Here is a 17,048-nt window from a genome sequence, read left to right as displayed (position 1 = left end):
ATGATTCAACTGCTTTATCATTTCCTTGTTATTTTCTTTACCTTGAACAGAAAGATACTTGCTCCAAAATTTACTGCATGAAAATAAAATTTAATTTAATAATAAGGAGATAGAAACAGTGAAGAGCTATATTAAATATATGGAGGATATATATATATATATGGAAGGATACTCATGGGAAGCAGAATCATATGAAGATGAAACCCAATTTTGGAAAGTGAAGTGCAAGCTAAACCCAAAGTAGTTGGGAACATTAAATCACCAGGAACAGATGACATACCAGTAGAACTGCAACAGTCTATAGAAACAGAATTGACTTTAGTTCTAAGATCTGCCAATAGATATGGAAAACAAAATAATGTCCCACAGATGGGGGAAAAAATCAGTATACATTCCCATCCTCAAAAAAGGAGTCACAAAAGATTGCAGTAACTATAGAACCATTGTGTTAATTTCCCATGCAAGCACAGTCATGCTCAAAATTCTGCAGAAAACATTACTACCAGATATAGAGTGAGAAATTCCAGAAGTGCAAGCTGGTTTCTGGAAAGGAAGAGGCACTAGGGATCATATTGCAAACATATGCTGGATAATGGAGAGCATCCATTACACTACACTTGGTTATCCTGATTTATAACATGTATTCAGGACAAGGGTCTGCTGTTAGAACAGAATACAGAGAAACAGAATGGTACCCAGTTGGAAAGGGAATCAGGCAAGGCTGCATTTCATAATCCTATTTGTTCAACTTACATGCAGAAAATATCATATGCATGGCATATGATATTGGAAGGAGTAAAGATTGGAGGAAGTAATATCAACAACCTAAGATATACACATGGCACCATAGTACTAGCAGAAAATAACAAAGACTTGGCACAGTGACTAAGGAAAGTCAAAGAAGAAAGGGTTAAGACAGGCTTACAGCTTAACATTAAGAAAAAAATAATTACCATGGAAAACCTACACAAATTCAATGTAGACGACTGGGAAATTGAAATAGTTAAAGATTTCCATACTTTTGATCAGCCCTTGATTGGAATGGAAACTGTAATCAATACCTCAGGAGAAGACTAGGAATGGAAAGGGCAGCTATAAAAGAACTAGATAAGATCTTGAATTGCAAAGTTACACAACTGAATACCAAAGTTAGGATTGTTCATGCAAGAATATTTCCCATCATTAGGTATTGGTGTGGTAGCTGGACAGTGAAGAAAGTTGATAGAAAGAAAATCAACTCATTTGACATGTGGTGCTGGAGAAGAGTTCTGTGGCTAGCGTGGAAGGCTAAATAGACAAACAAATGGTTCCAAGAACAGATCAGTTCTGAACTCTTTCTAGAAGCTAGGATGATTAAATTGACCCTGTTGTACATTGGTCATATCATGAGAAGGCATGGACAAGAAAGCAATATGTGGAATGATAGAAGGCAGCAGGAAGAGATGAAGACTGCAAACCAGATGGATAGACTCAGTCAAAGAAGACATGGTCCTAAGTAATAGAATCATAGAGTAGGAAGAGACTGCTAGGGCCATCCAGTCCAACCCCTTGCCATGCAGGAAATCTACATCAAAGCATCCCCGACAGATGGCCATCCAGCCTCTGTTTAAAAGCCACTAAGGAAGGAGATTCCATTACACTCCGAGGGAGTTTGTTCCACTGTCGAACAGCCCTGACTGTCAGGAAGTTCCTTCTAATGTTGAGGTGGAATCTCTTTTCCTGGAGCTTGCATCCATTGCTCTGGGTCCTAGTCTCTGGAGCAGCAGAAAACATCCCTTCAAGTATTCAAATAGGGCTATCATATCACCTCTTAGCCTTCTCTTCTCCAGGCTAAACATCCCCAGCTCCCTAAGTCGTTCCAGACCCTTCACCATTTTAGTTGCTCTCCTTTGCATATGCTCCAGTTTCTCCACATCCTTTTTAAATTGTGGTGCCAGAAGTGGACACAATATTCCAGGTGGGGCCTGACCAGAGCAGAACAGAGTGGGACTATTACTTCCCTTGATCTAGACACTATACTTCTGTATTGCAGGAACTGAGCAGGGCTCTTGAGGATAGGGTGTCTCATTCATAAGGTTGCTATGGATTGAGTTCGATTTGAGGGCAGTTAACAAAGATCATGCACTGATTCACTTGAAATTCCACCTGTATGATAATGATCCCTATCCATCTGTTTCTCTTCCATCTGATCCATGGATGTGGTGGAAATTCTGATCAAGATGTTTCTGCAGCTATAGTAGAATGTATGAAGTAAACCAACACAAAGTGGAGCTTAATCCAGATCATAAAAGCAGCATTGTTGGGAATCTTTTAGATTCTGAATAGTTGTACAGTCTGTTTGAGATGGGAATGCACTGCTACTAAATTTTCAGGCTTGCATTGAGAGTCACATAGGGCAAATTATGGAATGGAGGAACTTGTTCTCTGTTTAGTGCAACTCTTCTGGCATGTCACCTTGGAATTCTACTGGCCTGTAAACATGTAAGCATTTTACATTTACATGAAGTGGGACCACATCATGGAAATAGACATCTTTGTTACTGACAGAAAGTCTGAATTAACCCCAAATGGTTCCATGCAACTCAGAAGAGTACATTATATATAAATAAAACTATTATTATTGTGGGCAATATGCAGAAGATCCCAGGATTCAACACAAGAATGACAATACCCCAATATGGAGCAGAGCAGTGGTGAAACAGCCATCTTGTCACAACAAAACTCCAAAAATGAGAGCTGTGTAAGGTAGTGAGTTAATAGGTATGATTATGACATATCTTTAACTGCACACTTCGAGGACATTGTTGCGTATTCATCAAAGTGTGCAGACAATTTTGATGCATATTTTTTCCAAGAAAATCTGGATGGAGGATGCATAAAAATATTGCAATATTTATGTTATTGAGAATTTTCAGTGAACTTTGAATTATGTTAAAACAAATAGCCGAACTTCAGACAACAAAAGTGTAGTGGTTTCAGATTTTAAAATTTCCGTCACATGGTGTCGCTGTTCAATAAAAAATAGTGCCAGGGAGGATGAGTAAGTCAGCTCCTCCTTCCTTTGTGCTGAAACCTGCAGCAAGAAAACTGAGCACTATGACAGCTTAAAATGGGAACAAAACAGAACATTTCAAGTTCAATTGTACCACTTTCTATCTGGTTTTGACCAGAAAGAAACAAGGGAGTACATATCCTTTTCTGTTCTGCATGAAAGCTGTTTACAATGGATTTGTGGCAACAAGGCATCTTGATGAGTAGGCAGCTGCTGCAGCTAGTTCTTCTCCATACAGCTTGGGAGATGGGGAGCGGCCAGCTCCATTATTCTGTGCCGGAGGAATCCCAGCATGGCACCTTTGTGGGCCGCATTGCCCAGGATTTGGGGCTGGAAGTGAGTGAACTGGTGCCTCGGATGTTCAGAATGGAATCCCAAGGTGATGGGGACTATTTTGAGGTAAATGTTCAGAATGGGGTTTTGTTTGTTAATTCCCGAATAGATAGGGAAGAGCTATGTGGCAAGATCTCTGTTTGCACCATTCATCTAGAAGTGATTATAGAGAAACCTCTGAGGATCTTTCATGTAGAGGTGGAAATCAAAGATATTAATGATAACGCTCCTAGTTTTTCTGTAAATCAGTTAACCCTCTTTATATCAGAAGCAACTGCATATGGTTCTCGCTTTTCTCTAGAAAGTGCTTCTGATGCAGACATTGGCAAAAATGCCCTTATTGAGTATAAAATCAGCCCAAGTGAATGCTTTGTTCTTGACACTCAGAATAACCAGGGGAAAAGCATGCTTTTGGAGCTTGTTTTAAAAAAGAATTTGGATAGAGAAGATATCTCTTTGCACCATTTATTGCTTACAGCAACTGATGGGGGTCAACCAGAACTCACAGGAACAGTACAGCTAGTAATAACTGTGTTGGATGCAAATGACAACAGGCCTGTTTTTAATCAGTCAGTTTATGAAGTGAGTTTGCTAGAAGGTTCTGATAGTGGGACCCATGTTACCACATTAGAAGCAACAGATCTTGATGAGGGGCTTAACAAGGAAATTATCTATGGCTTTAAAAGACCTTTATCCCCCACTGTTGAAACTATGTTTGAAATTGATCAGAATACTGGGGAGATCAGCTTGAAAAGAAAACTAGACTTTGAAGAAGTAAATCTTTATGAAGTTCAAGTACAAGCTATAGACAAAGGCCAACCACCAATGGAAGGGAATTGTAAAGTGTTGATAGAAGTTCTGGATGTGAACGACAATAGCCCTGAAATATTACTGAAGTCACTTTCAGTGCCAATTCCTGAAGATTCCCCACCAGGGACTGTCGTGGCTCTGATCAGCATCTCAGACAGGGATTCAGGAGCCAATGGACTAGTAACCTGCACCATGAGGCCTCCTGGGCTACCCTTCAAACTACAGTCCACCTTCAAGAATTACTACTCTCTGGTGGTGGCTGAGCCCCTGGATCGGGAACGGGACACAGAATACAAGCTAATAGTCACAGCCCAGGACCAAGGGGCTCCTTCATTGTCAACCACCAGCAGCCTGGTGGTTCCCATTGGTGATGTGAATGACAATGCACCTACTTTTGCTCAAACTTCCTATACGGTCTTTGTGAAGGAGAACAACCCACCTGGTTCTCACATTTTCACTGTGTCTGCCTCAGATCCAGACATAGGTGAGAATGCCCTGGTCAGCTATCGGCTGGATGAGAAGCTCTGGCCACTCTCAAGCTACGTTTCTGTACATTCGGAGAGCGGGAAAGTTTATGCTTTGCAGTCCTTGGACTATGAGGAACTGAAGCTGCTGGAGTTCCAAGTGAGAGCCAAAGATGCTGGGCTGCCCTCCTTGTGTGGCAACGTGACAGTGCAAGTCTTTGTGATGGATGAGAATGACAATGTGCCAGCCGTGACTGTGCCAGGCGAGGAGAGCCCGACTCTGGTTGTGGTTCCCATAACAGCCGGGCACGTGGTGGGCAAGATTCGTGCCTTGGATGCTGACTCGGGGTACAACGCATGGCTGCGCTATGAGCTGCCTGAGGGGGGCAGCGGTCCCTGGAGGGTGGGGCCATACAGTGGTGAGATCAGCACAGCACGTCCTTTGGGTGAGGCAGAGGGCAGTAGAAGCCATAGTTTGGTGGTTCTAGTCAAGGACCATGGGAAACCAGCTCTTTCAGCCACTGCCACCCTGAGCATTTCACTGGTACCCAGTGCCCAAGCTATCCAGGCTGATGCCCGCCTTCCCAGAATGGGAGGGAGCCCAAAGCCCCTGGAAGGGAAGATCAACATCTATCTCATCATAGCCATCTGCTCGGTGTCCAGCTTATTCCTGCTGGCTGTCATGACCTACGTGGCCTTGCGTTGTCAGTGTCAGCCCAAGGAAGCTGTGATGTGTGGTCCTGGCACAGCCACATTGGTCTGTGCCAGTGAAGTGGGCAGCTGGTCATATTCAAATCGCCACAGCCACATCCTGGCAGGAGTAGCAGGGGAATCCAGTGCCAAAAATGACCTCATGGTTTTCAGTCCGAACATTCCTGTCTTTGCAGAAAATGGGAAACAGCAGGATCTTCTCTGTGGAACGGTCAGTAATGCCTTTTTCAACTTGTATAATTTGTTCCAATCACTTGTTTGTTAATCAATGCCTTTATGCCTTTCGAATTCAGTAACAACCATATTGAAAATAGTGCTCCTTTTTCTATTTTTTTTCTTGATAGTTTTGAATTTCTTCTCCAAATAATGTTTTAACTTCCGTAGAATATCTTCATTTGGAAAACATGCAAATGTCGCTTCTAATATAGTAGCAACAATTTCAGTCTTAATGACTTCATTAGTAGGATATTTGCAGGGTGTTTTTCAGAATTTTATGTGTAAAAATGCCATTCTTAGTCACAAGTTATACTACCTCTACCAATTTTTTTTGAACTACATCTACAATTTTACTGGTCTGTGCCAGTGAAGTGGGCATCTGGTCATATTCAAATTGGCACAGCGACATTTGGCAGGAATAAGTGGGAAGCCTGGTGCCAAGAATGACCTCATTTTTAGTGTGAACATTTCTGTCTTTGTTGAGAATGTGGAAGTGGGGAATTTGGCAAAGCTGGTCCCAGATTCATCTGCACAGGTGAGTTTTTAGAAGTATAACTGTTGGGTTGAGGTGAGTTTGTGTGCCAGTTTTTCAGTTAAAATGACAATGATATACTTATGAACATATTGGATTTACTACTGATAACTCCTTTCAACATTGTTTAAAATTTTGCTTTAATAATTTTTGATGTTCTATGATATCTTTTCCAGAACTGGATCAAGTAATACATTTTTAAATGTAAAAATCCTGTACCTCATCCTGCAAGGGTGAACAAAGTGCATACACTCAGGGCTTTTAGTGTTATCCCTCAGACCCTCAGCACTTCTTCCAGTCCCAGGTCCCCTCCCACTTGCTTCTCAGATGGCACATTGTGCCCCTAGAAGACTCTAGGACTCTCAATTTGCCATTTAAATATAATTTCACCCCAGATCTGTTTTAGGCCAAAAAAGAGATAATTTTATTTTAGAAACCAATTGTGAGCATCAAGATACAGGGGAGAGTGAACCCCCCCCCCCAACATGAAGTTATTCATACTTTCAAATAACACAGATGAAGATAAAGGAAGGGAGGCCACATACTTGCAGGATCTGCTTTGTTGTTATTAGAGACCCATATTCCACCAACCTGAACCAGCTCAAAACATTGGCTGAGAGGAGCACAAATGCCTTAACAGTTAAACCACAGATCGTCACAGCCTGAGAACTTGTTACTCTTATTCCTATCATATTGTTCAATGGTCGAATCCTGTTTCCCCCTCTCCTTTAGTTTGCAATTTCAGCAATTTAGCTGACATCATAATGGATATACATTTAGCAAGATGGAAACCTCATTATGAGGAGCCGACTTGGTGTAGTGGTTTAAGTGTTGGACTGTGAGTCTGGAGAGTAGGGTTCGAATCCCCACTCAACCGTGAAAACCCACTGGGTTTACTCTTGGCCTCAGAGGATGGCAATGGAAAACCTCATCTGAGGAAACTTGCCAAGAAAACTCTGTGATAGGATTGCCATAATTCAGAAATGATTTGAAGGCAAACAGCCCCACACCACCAAGCCTTGTTAAACAGAGTGGCAATTAATTATGGGTAAACATAGGATGGCAAGAGAGAAGATGCTTTAGAGCAGTGCTTCTCAGTCCATCTGATGTGGCAGACTGGCTTTTTAAAAAAACACTTTTTTTGGCAATACCCATATTTGTGCTGTTGGCAACAACTTTGCCCCTTCTTTCCTAGACTGGCACTGGTCTGCAGAGCACCACTTTGAATTGAACTGCTTTGGAGTTGTTAATGTTTTTTAATACTAACTGTTCTACAGCAAATCATCCAGAGATCTACCCGTAAATCTCAATCTCCCTTTTGCTTGACTCTTCTGTAAGAGGTGCATTGGGATGACTTGCAGCTATCCTTGTGTGTTCAGAAGTACATCCTAGTATGCATTGCATGCCTGATAGTTCCACACATATCAGACATTCATTTCATTTATCCTCTCCATCATGGGACTGAGTTTAGATGTTGACCTCGTGGCGGCAATATCAGACTTAATTTGTGGATTTTTCTGTTTCTTCTCCATACTCAGCTTTTTCTGAGTGTGCACCTTGCAGGACAAAGAGTTTTGATCAAAAGGTTGCACACTTTTGTGACATCTTGGTTGCCCTGATAAAAGTATTGCTTAATTGTGATTGTTGTTTTTATCCAGGAACCAGCACATTTGCTCATTTAGTTTGAATCTGTGCAATGATTTTAACCCCCCTCCCAGTGATTTAGGAAAGCCCCCCCCCCCCCCCCCAGTATTAAAGAGGTAAGACATAGCTACTCAGAGCAATTTCAGAATTTTTTTTCTTGAAGAGTGTTAGCCAAGAAGCATCCTTACTCTTTGTATGGTAAATATTCATTGACATCCGTGGCAGAAACAAACGTGTTGGTGCGATAGCATGAATATCAGTAGTGACCCATGAGATCTAAGCTGTATTGCTAGGCATACATGAAATAAGCCCCATTCAAAATGATGAATTAGTGATTCAGTTCTGTGATCTCATTCAATTAACCATACTGAATTGCCCACCACATGCTTCCCTCTGAATTTTTAATACTTTGCTGGATATAAAGAGGGGCAATTTGATTTGCCTAGCTCAGTAAATCATTCCTTCAACCATTGTTCAGTACAGTAAGAGAACAAATTTGTAAGAGGATATTTCTTTGTATTTTCCAGACTTAATTAATTTGTTCCTTGTTCTTTTTTGCTAATTTATAATCAGAATATTGTTGATTTTTAAGTCACTTCTCTTATGAAACAGTGGTTGTGTCTATCCAATGGCAGAGGAATTCTGCCAAGTGTTTACTTTTGGGTCCAGCACTGAAATGTTGCAATTCTACAGATTAAGCATTAGAGTATCTGTGGATGTTTCACATGTTGATTTGAATAGTAGAATAGATTTTTGTTCTAAAGTAGTGTTCTTAAGTATTTCAATCTGTTGCTAAATTTATATATTTGGATACTCATAAAATTCATTTGGGAATGCTAGCATTCAGAGATTGAATCCAACACTAGCCAAATGCTGGTGAAATTCACACATGAATATTGTAGATTCTGAATTAATTTTGTCAATATTTTAAAATACCCGTTTCCCCACTTTTGGAGGAATTAACTAAATTCCTCTAATATACATAGATGGTTTCTTATCAACTTGGCAAGACATTGATTGTGCATTTTATGAAGATATCTGCCCTATGAATTCTTAAACCCATACATAGCAATGGAATTTAAATTATAAACAACATGAAAACAAAACTCTGGAAAGGGAAGGTTGTTCCTTGATCTCTAGGGACCCATCTATCTGGGATATTCCTCTGTCTTCAAATATACCCACACTCAAAGCAGACATGTAGGAAACATCTCAATGAGCCCATAACAATCCACTTCAATGGAAGAGGAAACAACCTGTTCAGAAGTGTATGAAAACATGTATGAAATATGGAAACATGAGTACTGAAGTAGGGAGAATTAAGTAGCCATCTTTCTAGAGCATCTTTCTGACATATTCCTACTTTCTCTGTTCCCATTTCGTGCAGTGATCACGATTCTTACTTTGATTTTAGTCTTTCAATGTCCATTTCTTTCCTTTTAAATCCTTGCGACTCCATTAACACTATTTACAGGTAAAGAGTACAAGTACATATTAAAGCTCTCTTAAAACATACAGCATAATATATCTTTGCTATATTATTATGAGGAAGCATTCATGTTCAGCTATGTAAATAGTGGATTAAACAAAAATGGATTTACTCCAGCATTCCTTCAAAAATCCTAGTAACAAGCCGCCACTGGATGCTCCATCGGTTATTAGCCAGTGGTGTACAGCAAGAATATAATGTACTTTCTGCTCACCACTGATATATATGGCAGAGAACTATGACTGTGAAACACTTCAGAAGCACAATCCTACTTGTAAGCATACAAAACACTTGAAATGGGGTGAGCAACATGAGCAAAACATTCAAAACGGGATGAAGAGGAAGCACTGCTCATTTTTGTTAATGCAGCAATTAGTTGCTTAAGATAGTTCTCAGTTTCTTATTTCTTTGACCCACACAATTTTTGCAATCTGTTTGAGAAATTCACTAAATAAAGGAGGAAGACAACTCCAGAAGGAATGCCACTTATTTCCAAATGTCTCTTATCCTCAAATGATGGGGTGAGAAATCTTACTCCCACAATTTTCCTTAACATTTTGGAACAAGAACAATGAAAATAATTCCCAGATAATCCTGAAACAAAGAAACAGTGACATTCTTTATGACTATGGAAGTTAACAAACAGAACCGTTTATTACATAAACTGAAATTATAATAATCAGCTAATGAAAAATATACTCGAGAAATATTTTAAATGCATTGTTACGTAAGAATGATGTCTTAATTATCATTTTAAAATATGGACTTCTGAAATCAGTGAAAAGAATTGAAGACATCAAACCTAGTCAAGTATCCCTATAGCTTCTATATAAGCTAACTGTATTTACCCATCTTGTCACATGATGTCGCTCTCTGCTTGAATATCTTGCTGAGAAAAAAAAGGAGGGGAAAAGAATCTTCCTTTGCTTTGTCATCAGAGCTTATGTATTCCTTGTAACTGGATGGGCAAAAGGGATGTTACCAGGCTATCTTAAGTTGTTTTTAATTTATTTTACAAAGATATATCACAAAATAGAAGAATTATACAACCTATTTCTGAGATGATTGCTCTGTGTGGAGACACTACAATGGGGAGAAGACAGCTGCTGCATCTGATTCTCCTCCATGCAGCCTGGAAAATGGGGAGCGGCCAGCTCCATTATTCTGTGCCGGAGGAATCCCAGCATGGCACCTTTGTGGGCCGCATTGCTCAGGATCTGGGGCTGCAGGTGGAAGAGCTCATACCTCGGATGTTCCGGATGGAATCACAAGGGGATGGGAACTATTTCAAGGTAAATGAGCAGAATGGGATTTTGTTTGTGAATTCTCGGATAGACAGGGAACAGCTGTGTGCCAAGAGCACTGTCTGCACCATTCATCTGGAGGTGATTGTAGATAAACCCCTGGGTGTCTTTCATGTGGAAATAGAGATTGCAGACATAAATGACAATGCCCCTGTTTTTTCTGTTAGGGAGCAGAATCTAGCTATCTTAGAATCAAGAGTCCAGGGTTCCCATTTTCCAATAGAAGAGGCTTCTGATGCAGACATTGGTAGCAATGGTCAGGTAACCTACAAGCTTAGTCCCAATGAGTATTTCTCTGTGGAAGAGATAAGGAATTATGAGCACAGCAAGTCTTTGGTTCTGACATTAAATAAACCACTGGACCGTGAAGTATCCCCTGAGCATCACTTGTTACTTTCAGCTATAGATAGTGGAGAGCCAGCACTCACTGGGACAATTGTACTGGAGATCACTGTGGTAGATGTCAATGACAATGCACCTTCATTTAACCAGTCAGTTTACAAAGCTGAATTATTAGAAAACTCTGCAGTTGGGACACTAGTTATCAAATTGCAGGCAATAGATATTGATGATGGAATTAATAAGGAAATTTACTATTCCCTTAGTAACCTTGTTGCTCCTGATATAAAGGAAAAATTCAGTATCGATCCTAATAATGGAGAAGTAAGGGTAAAAGGAAATGTGGATTTTGAAGAGAGTATGGCATATGATATTCAAATTGAGGCAACAGATAAAGGTGGTTATGCCTTGTCTGGACATTGCAAAGTTGTCATTGAGATTCTGGATGTGAACGACAATAGCCCTGAGATGTCATTGAAGTCACTGTCAGTGCCAGTTCCTGAGGACTCCCCACTAGGGACTGTGGTGGCTCTGATCAGCATCTCAGACAGGGATTCAGGAGCCAATGGACTAGTTACTTGTTCCATGAGGCCTCCTGGGCTACCTTTCAAACTACAGTCCACCTTCAAGAATTACTACTCTCTGGTGGTGGCCAAGCCCCTGGATCGGGAACAGGATGCAGAATACAAGCTGATAGTCACGGCCCAGGATCAAGGAACACCATCATTATCAACCACCAGCAGCCTTGTGGTTCCCATTGGTGATGTGAATGACAATGCACCTACTTTTGCTCAACCTTCCTACACGGTCTTTGTGAAGGAGAACAACCCACCCGGTGCCCACATTTTCACTGTGTCTGCCTCAGATCCAGACATAGGTGAGAATGCCCTAGTCAGCTATCGGCTGGATGAGAAGCTCTGGCCACTCTCAAGCTACGTTTCTGTACATTCGGAGAGCGGGAAGCTTTATGCCTTGCAGTCCTTGGACTATGAGGAACTGAAGCTGCTAGAGTTCCAAGTGAGAGCCAAAGATGCTGGGCTGCCCTCCTTGTGTGGCAATGTGACAGTGCAAATCTTTGTGATGGACGAGAATGACAATGTGCCAGCTGTGACTGTGCCAGGCGAGGAGAGCCCGACGCTGGTAGTGGTCCCCATAACAGCCGGGCATGTGGTGGGCAAGATCCGTGCCTTGGATGCTGACTCGGGGTACAACGCATGGCTGCGCTATGAGCTACCTGAGGGGGGCAGCGGTCCTTGGAGGGTGGGGCCATACAGTGGTGAGATCAGCACAGCACGCCCTTTGGGTGAGGCAGAGGGCAGCAGCAGCCATAATTTGGTGGTTCTAGTCAAGGACCATGGGAAACCAGCTCTTTCAGCCACTGCCACCCTGAGCATTTCACTGGTACCCAGTGCCCAAGCTATCCAGGCTGATGCCCGCCTTCCCAGGATGAGAGGGAGCCCAAAGCCTCTGGCAGGGAATATCAACATCTATCTCATCATAGCCATCTGTTCGGTGTCCAGCTTGTTCCTGCTGGCCATCATGACCTACGTGGCCTTACGTTGTCAGTGTCAGCCCAAGGAAGCTGTGATGTGTGGTCCTGGCACAGCCACATTAGTCTGTGCCAGTGAAGTGGGCAGCTGGTCATATTCAAATCGCCACAGCCACATCCTGGCAGGAGTAGCAGGGGAATCCAGTGCCAAAAATGACCTCATGGTTTTCAGTCCTAACATTCCTGTCTTTGCAGAAAATGGGAAACAGCAGGATCTTCTCTGTGGAACGGTCAGTAATGCCTTTTTCAACTTGTATTATTTATTTCAAACACTTGTGTGTTAATCTATGCCTTTATGCTTTCGCAATTCTATATCAACTAAATGTTTCAATCCCTATTAGATCTCTACATTTATTAATCATGCAAATCTTTCTTTTAATATAGTAACAATAATTACAAAGATAGTAACCTCATTGGTGGGATCTCTGCAGCGTGTTTTTTTAAAAATACTTTATTTTATTGTTTACGAAAGGTAAAACACAATTACATCACTATTCTACTTTAAAAACACAAGCTAAAATACAGATTTACAAAACTGAGGTCTCATTCAAAACTCCAAACCAAAATCTCCTGTGGTGCTGTGGTGGAACATGAGCATGAGAATTGGGGTTAACATATTCTATAAGAGATAACCACTTTCTCTTGAACTGGTTGCAGTTCCTTGCCTCAGAGGTTCTCCTGGCATCGTCTGCAAGCTTCTCCATTCACCATCCTTCCCCGAACTTCATCCACCATTGATCCATGGACAGATGACCTGTTTTCCAGTTTCTGGCAATGATTAATGTAGCTATAGCAACTGAAAAAGATTTAATTTCTTTATGATGGATAAATTTATTATCAAATTGAAATATTTACAAAAGAAGCAACTCCGGGGTTGAACCTTTTGCTTAGTGATGTCTGAGATCAATTGAACAATCTGTGTCCAGAAGTGTTGGACAATTGGGCACACCAACCACATGTGTAGGTATGTACTTCTTGCCTCACAACCCCTCCAGCACAAAGAAGATGTCTTTTTGGCTTTTTATGTGTTACAATGCCTTTCTCAGTCACAAGTTATACTATATCTACCATTTTTGAGGTATAAAAAGCTTACATACCTGCCTTTGTTTGGTTTGGGAAGTAACATGAGACTATTGTAAAGTTTTAATGTGGTGTCGGTGTGCGTGTGTGTGTGTGTATTTCCTCAAAATGATCTAGAAAACATCTCCTGATCTTAGTAAGCAAAATCAACAGCAAAAAAGGGAATGTTTCCATTGTTGCTATGATATGAGATGGTCTAAGTACATAAACAGACTAAGGATTTCTGGATGGAAAATTTTCATTAACAGTTGAAAATTTGGTTGGCATTCTTTTCTTTTTGTTTTATAACCCTCCTCCCACATTGGGGAATAATGAATTTTGCAGAATTACAAAATCAAAATCTGGGTCAGATTCCAGATAAGAGTAAAAATTGGCTTACTTCCAGCCTTGTGCACACCTTCATGGAAGTGACACTGTGAAAGTTGCCAGTTTAATTTGATTTATAACACATCTTCTCCCAAGGGCTTGGAGAGCAATATGTCAAATATGCTTTGCTCAAAAGCTACGACAATTACTTCTCATTTTGTCCCATCCTGTCCCATCCTATTTACATCGGACACGCCATGACGGCATCGCTTGTGTGCGGCACACAAATGGTGCTGCATATGGGGAGCGTCATGAGGGTGAAACGCGACCCTTATGGTGCTCCTATAGTGCCAGCAAAAGAAGCTCCCTTTTGGGATTCTTTTTCCCGGCAGATTGGGGGTGTGGCATCCGTTTGCTGCGTCCCCAACCCCATGCATTCAGGGGCGGCACAGAGCTGCTCCTTTTGGACTGTTTGTACAGCCCCTAAGAATGGCAGCTATGAAAGAACTAGAAAAGCTCCTAAAGAGCAAAGATATACAACCAAGCATGAAAGTTAGAATTGTACAAGCAATTGTATTCTCCTTTACCATGTATGGATGCAAGAACTGGACAATTAAGAAAATGGACAAAAGGAGAATAGATTCATTTGAGATATGGTGTTGGAGAAGAGCTCTGAGGATACTGTCGACAGCAAAAATAACAAATAGGCGCATCCTAGAGCAGATCAAGCCTGAAATCTCCCTGGAGGCAAAGATGACTAGGCTGAGGCTGTTGTACTTTGGCCACATCATGAGAAGGTATGACACATTAGAAAGCACAATAATGTTAGGAAACATGGAGGGAATAGAAAGAGAGGAAGACCATATGCTAGATAGATGGGCTCAGTTAGGGAGGTCATGGCTATGAATCTGCAAGAACTTAGAAGAACAGCAGAGGATAGGGAGTCATAGAATCAGAGAGTTGGAAGGGCCATCCAGTCCAACCCTCTGCCATGCAGGAGCTCCAATCAAAGCACCCCTAACAGATGGGCATCCAGCCTGTTTAAAGACCTCCAAAGAAAGAGACACCACTACACTTTGAGGGAGTGTGTTCCACTGTCGAACAGCTCTTACTGCCAGGAAGTTCCTCCTAATGTTGAGGTGGAATCTCTTTTCCTATAGCTTGCATCCATTGTTCTGTGTCCTATTCTCTGGAGCAGCAGAAAACAAACTTTCTCCACCTCAGTATCACACCCTTTCAAATACTTGGAGATGTCTCATCCACAGGGGCATCAGGGGTCGAAATCGACTTGAGGGTGGTCAACAATCACAAAGATAATGGCTTAGGGATAGGGTGATAGTAATGATTTTCACAGGGACAAATTCTGTTGTTACAGAATTGGGCAATTCATGACAGTTGGAATCAAGCCGAAATGGTTTTAATATCTAAAGAAGGAAAACACACATCAGGCCAATTTCTGTCAAATGTAGACAATGAAATGGCATTTTTGCAACACAGCTGAATATGTACATAGCTTTAAACATTTATTTAAGCAAATAAATAAAAGGACAACTATCTTACTATTGTTGGTTGCAGCAAAAGCATTTAATAAAATAGAATGGCCTTTCTTTCTTTGATATAAACTATGTGGGCATTTAATATAGACCCAAAACACATGGGCCAAATAAAGCGGCTTCCTGGTGCTTTGGGGGTGTAGCATTTACATAATGCATACCACCAAAGTAGGTGGAGGCTGCACCGAGGCAGGGCTCCAGTCCAAAGGACCAGATTAAAAAGGAGTAAATTAAAAGTGACTACTGGCTGGCATGGCTTGGTACCTGCGACGGAGGCCTACTTTGGTAGTGGACCATGCAGTTGCCCCGGTCCTGGCCAGATCGCAATTGGAGTGGTCAGAGGCCTCTCTTTATTGGCCATCTGCTTCACCTCATAGAGTTGTTTAAGGCTATACATGATGATCACTGGTCAATGAGTAATAACTCTGACGTGGAAAAAAATACAAGACAAGTGTGTTACCCCCTTTATTATTTTCATTAATAACTGAGCCCTCAGGAGAGCCAGTTAGAGAAACTCTTCATAGTTAATGAAATCAGACAATAGTATCTCTGTGTACAATAATGATATGCAAATGATGTAATTATTTCAATAGAAGTATCTCTTACATCAGGAATATACAGTTTGATCTCAGGATACAAAATAAGTATTGTAAATAAAACTCAGGAGTGTATCACACACAATGCCCCTTTATTAACAATGATCCTGAATGCACAAAACTTTGGAATATTACTATCAGACATACCCATTAGCTATGTGACTGTAAATATAACTTGTAACATCAAGGATGTTGCCAATAAATTATTATTTTTATTGGGTAACAATGAATGTTGAATGCATGAACCTTTGCTTTTGTAATGGGACTTTCAGTGCTGAAAATGTATGGCACGCAAGTTAATTTGCCAAATGTGGGCAGTATTGCCAAAAGACAGAAACATATTCACATCAAATAATTAATACAAACAATAGGTCATATAATCATTTTAAAACCTGAAGAATAAATCTTAGTTATATGAAATCAGAATTACTCCCATTTCATTCAGAAGGTGCACTGCTGTGGAGGTGGGTACAAGATTTCAGTCATATTAATTTTATTCAATCTTACAGAGTTTAGTTCTATTAGGAATATTGAGATTACTAGTTTTGACTGTGTTAATTCCAGCAACAGTAGGTTGGTTGAGAAATTGGAAAAGCTTTCACTCTCCCAGCCCTAGGAAATGTTTAGATCTGGATGAAATAGACAAAATAACAGGTGAAGTTCACAAACAGGAGGTAGTTCATAAACAGATAATGCAATAGACATATAGTATATTGGAACATCTGTTGTATATAAGACTGCAAAAGAAATTTTCATAAATGTTATATTTCAGTATATTTCCTTATTGGATTGCAAAATGGCTTCTTTTTATTTTTTTTAATGTTTCATGTTTAATGGTTTAATGATTGTTAATTTTTCAGAAGTAATACCTGTAGCTATCTATTGCAGTTTCTATAGATGTTAAGTGAAAAGAGGTTGTGCCTGTGAACAGCCAGGTGTCTTCAGATCAAGGGTTTGTGTGCTTGCTTGCAGAGATTCAAAACTCAGATGTAGGGTTTACTCATCGGCACTAGATGAATGGCTGTCTAGTCTGTCTCTGATCCTAACATCTTTAAAATCCTAGCCTTTCT

General features: G+C 40.8%; 2 protein-coding genes across 3 annotated transcripts in view; both read left to right on the top strand.

Moving 5' to 3' along the window:
• LOC149316771 (protocadherin alpha-C2-like) overlaps positions 1-17,048 on the top strand; it is a 227,031-nt gene that overhangs the window by 19,724 nt on the left and 190,259 nt on the right. The window contains exon 1 of one of the 2 annotated variants that reach the window (XM_089516244.1): positions 10,218-12,673. The exons of the other annotated variant lie outside the window; for it this stretch is intronic. Within the exon in view, the coding sequence (XP_089372370.1) occupies positions 10,313-12,673 (2,361 nt within the window). The 5' untranslated portion in view covers positions 10,218-10,312. Of the gene's footprint in view, positions 1-10,217; positions 12,674-17,048 lie in introns of those variants that run through there. 2 annotated transcript variants of the gene reach the window in all.
• LOC149316774 (protocadherin alpha-3-like) lies at positions 3,093-5,635 on the top strand. The gene has a single exon (XM_089513291.1). The coding sequence runs from the start codon at positions 3,224-3,226 to the stop codon at positions 5,633-5,635; it is 2,412 nt and encodes an 803-aa protein (XP_089369417.1). The 5' UTR covers positions 3,093-3,223.

Source organism: Sceloporus occidentalis, unplaced genomic scaffold, assembly GCF_023333645.1.
Source record: "Sceloporus occidentalis isolate IW3139 unplaced genomic scaffold, rSceOcc1.0.p SCAF_3, whole genome shotgun sequence".
Lineage (NCBI taxonomy): Eukaryota > Metazoa > Chordata > Lepidosauria > Squamata > Phrynosomatidae > Sceloporus > Sceloporus occidentalis.
This window is presented reverse-complemented; position numbering and strand designations above follow the sequence as displayed.

Coding starts and splice junctions, on each gene's coding strand:
- LOC149316774 (XM_089513291.1), top strand. CDS start 3,224: ATGGATTTGTGGCAACAAGGCATCTTGATGAGTAGGCAGCTGCTGCAG.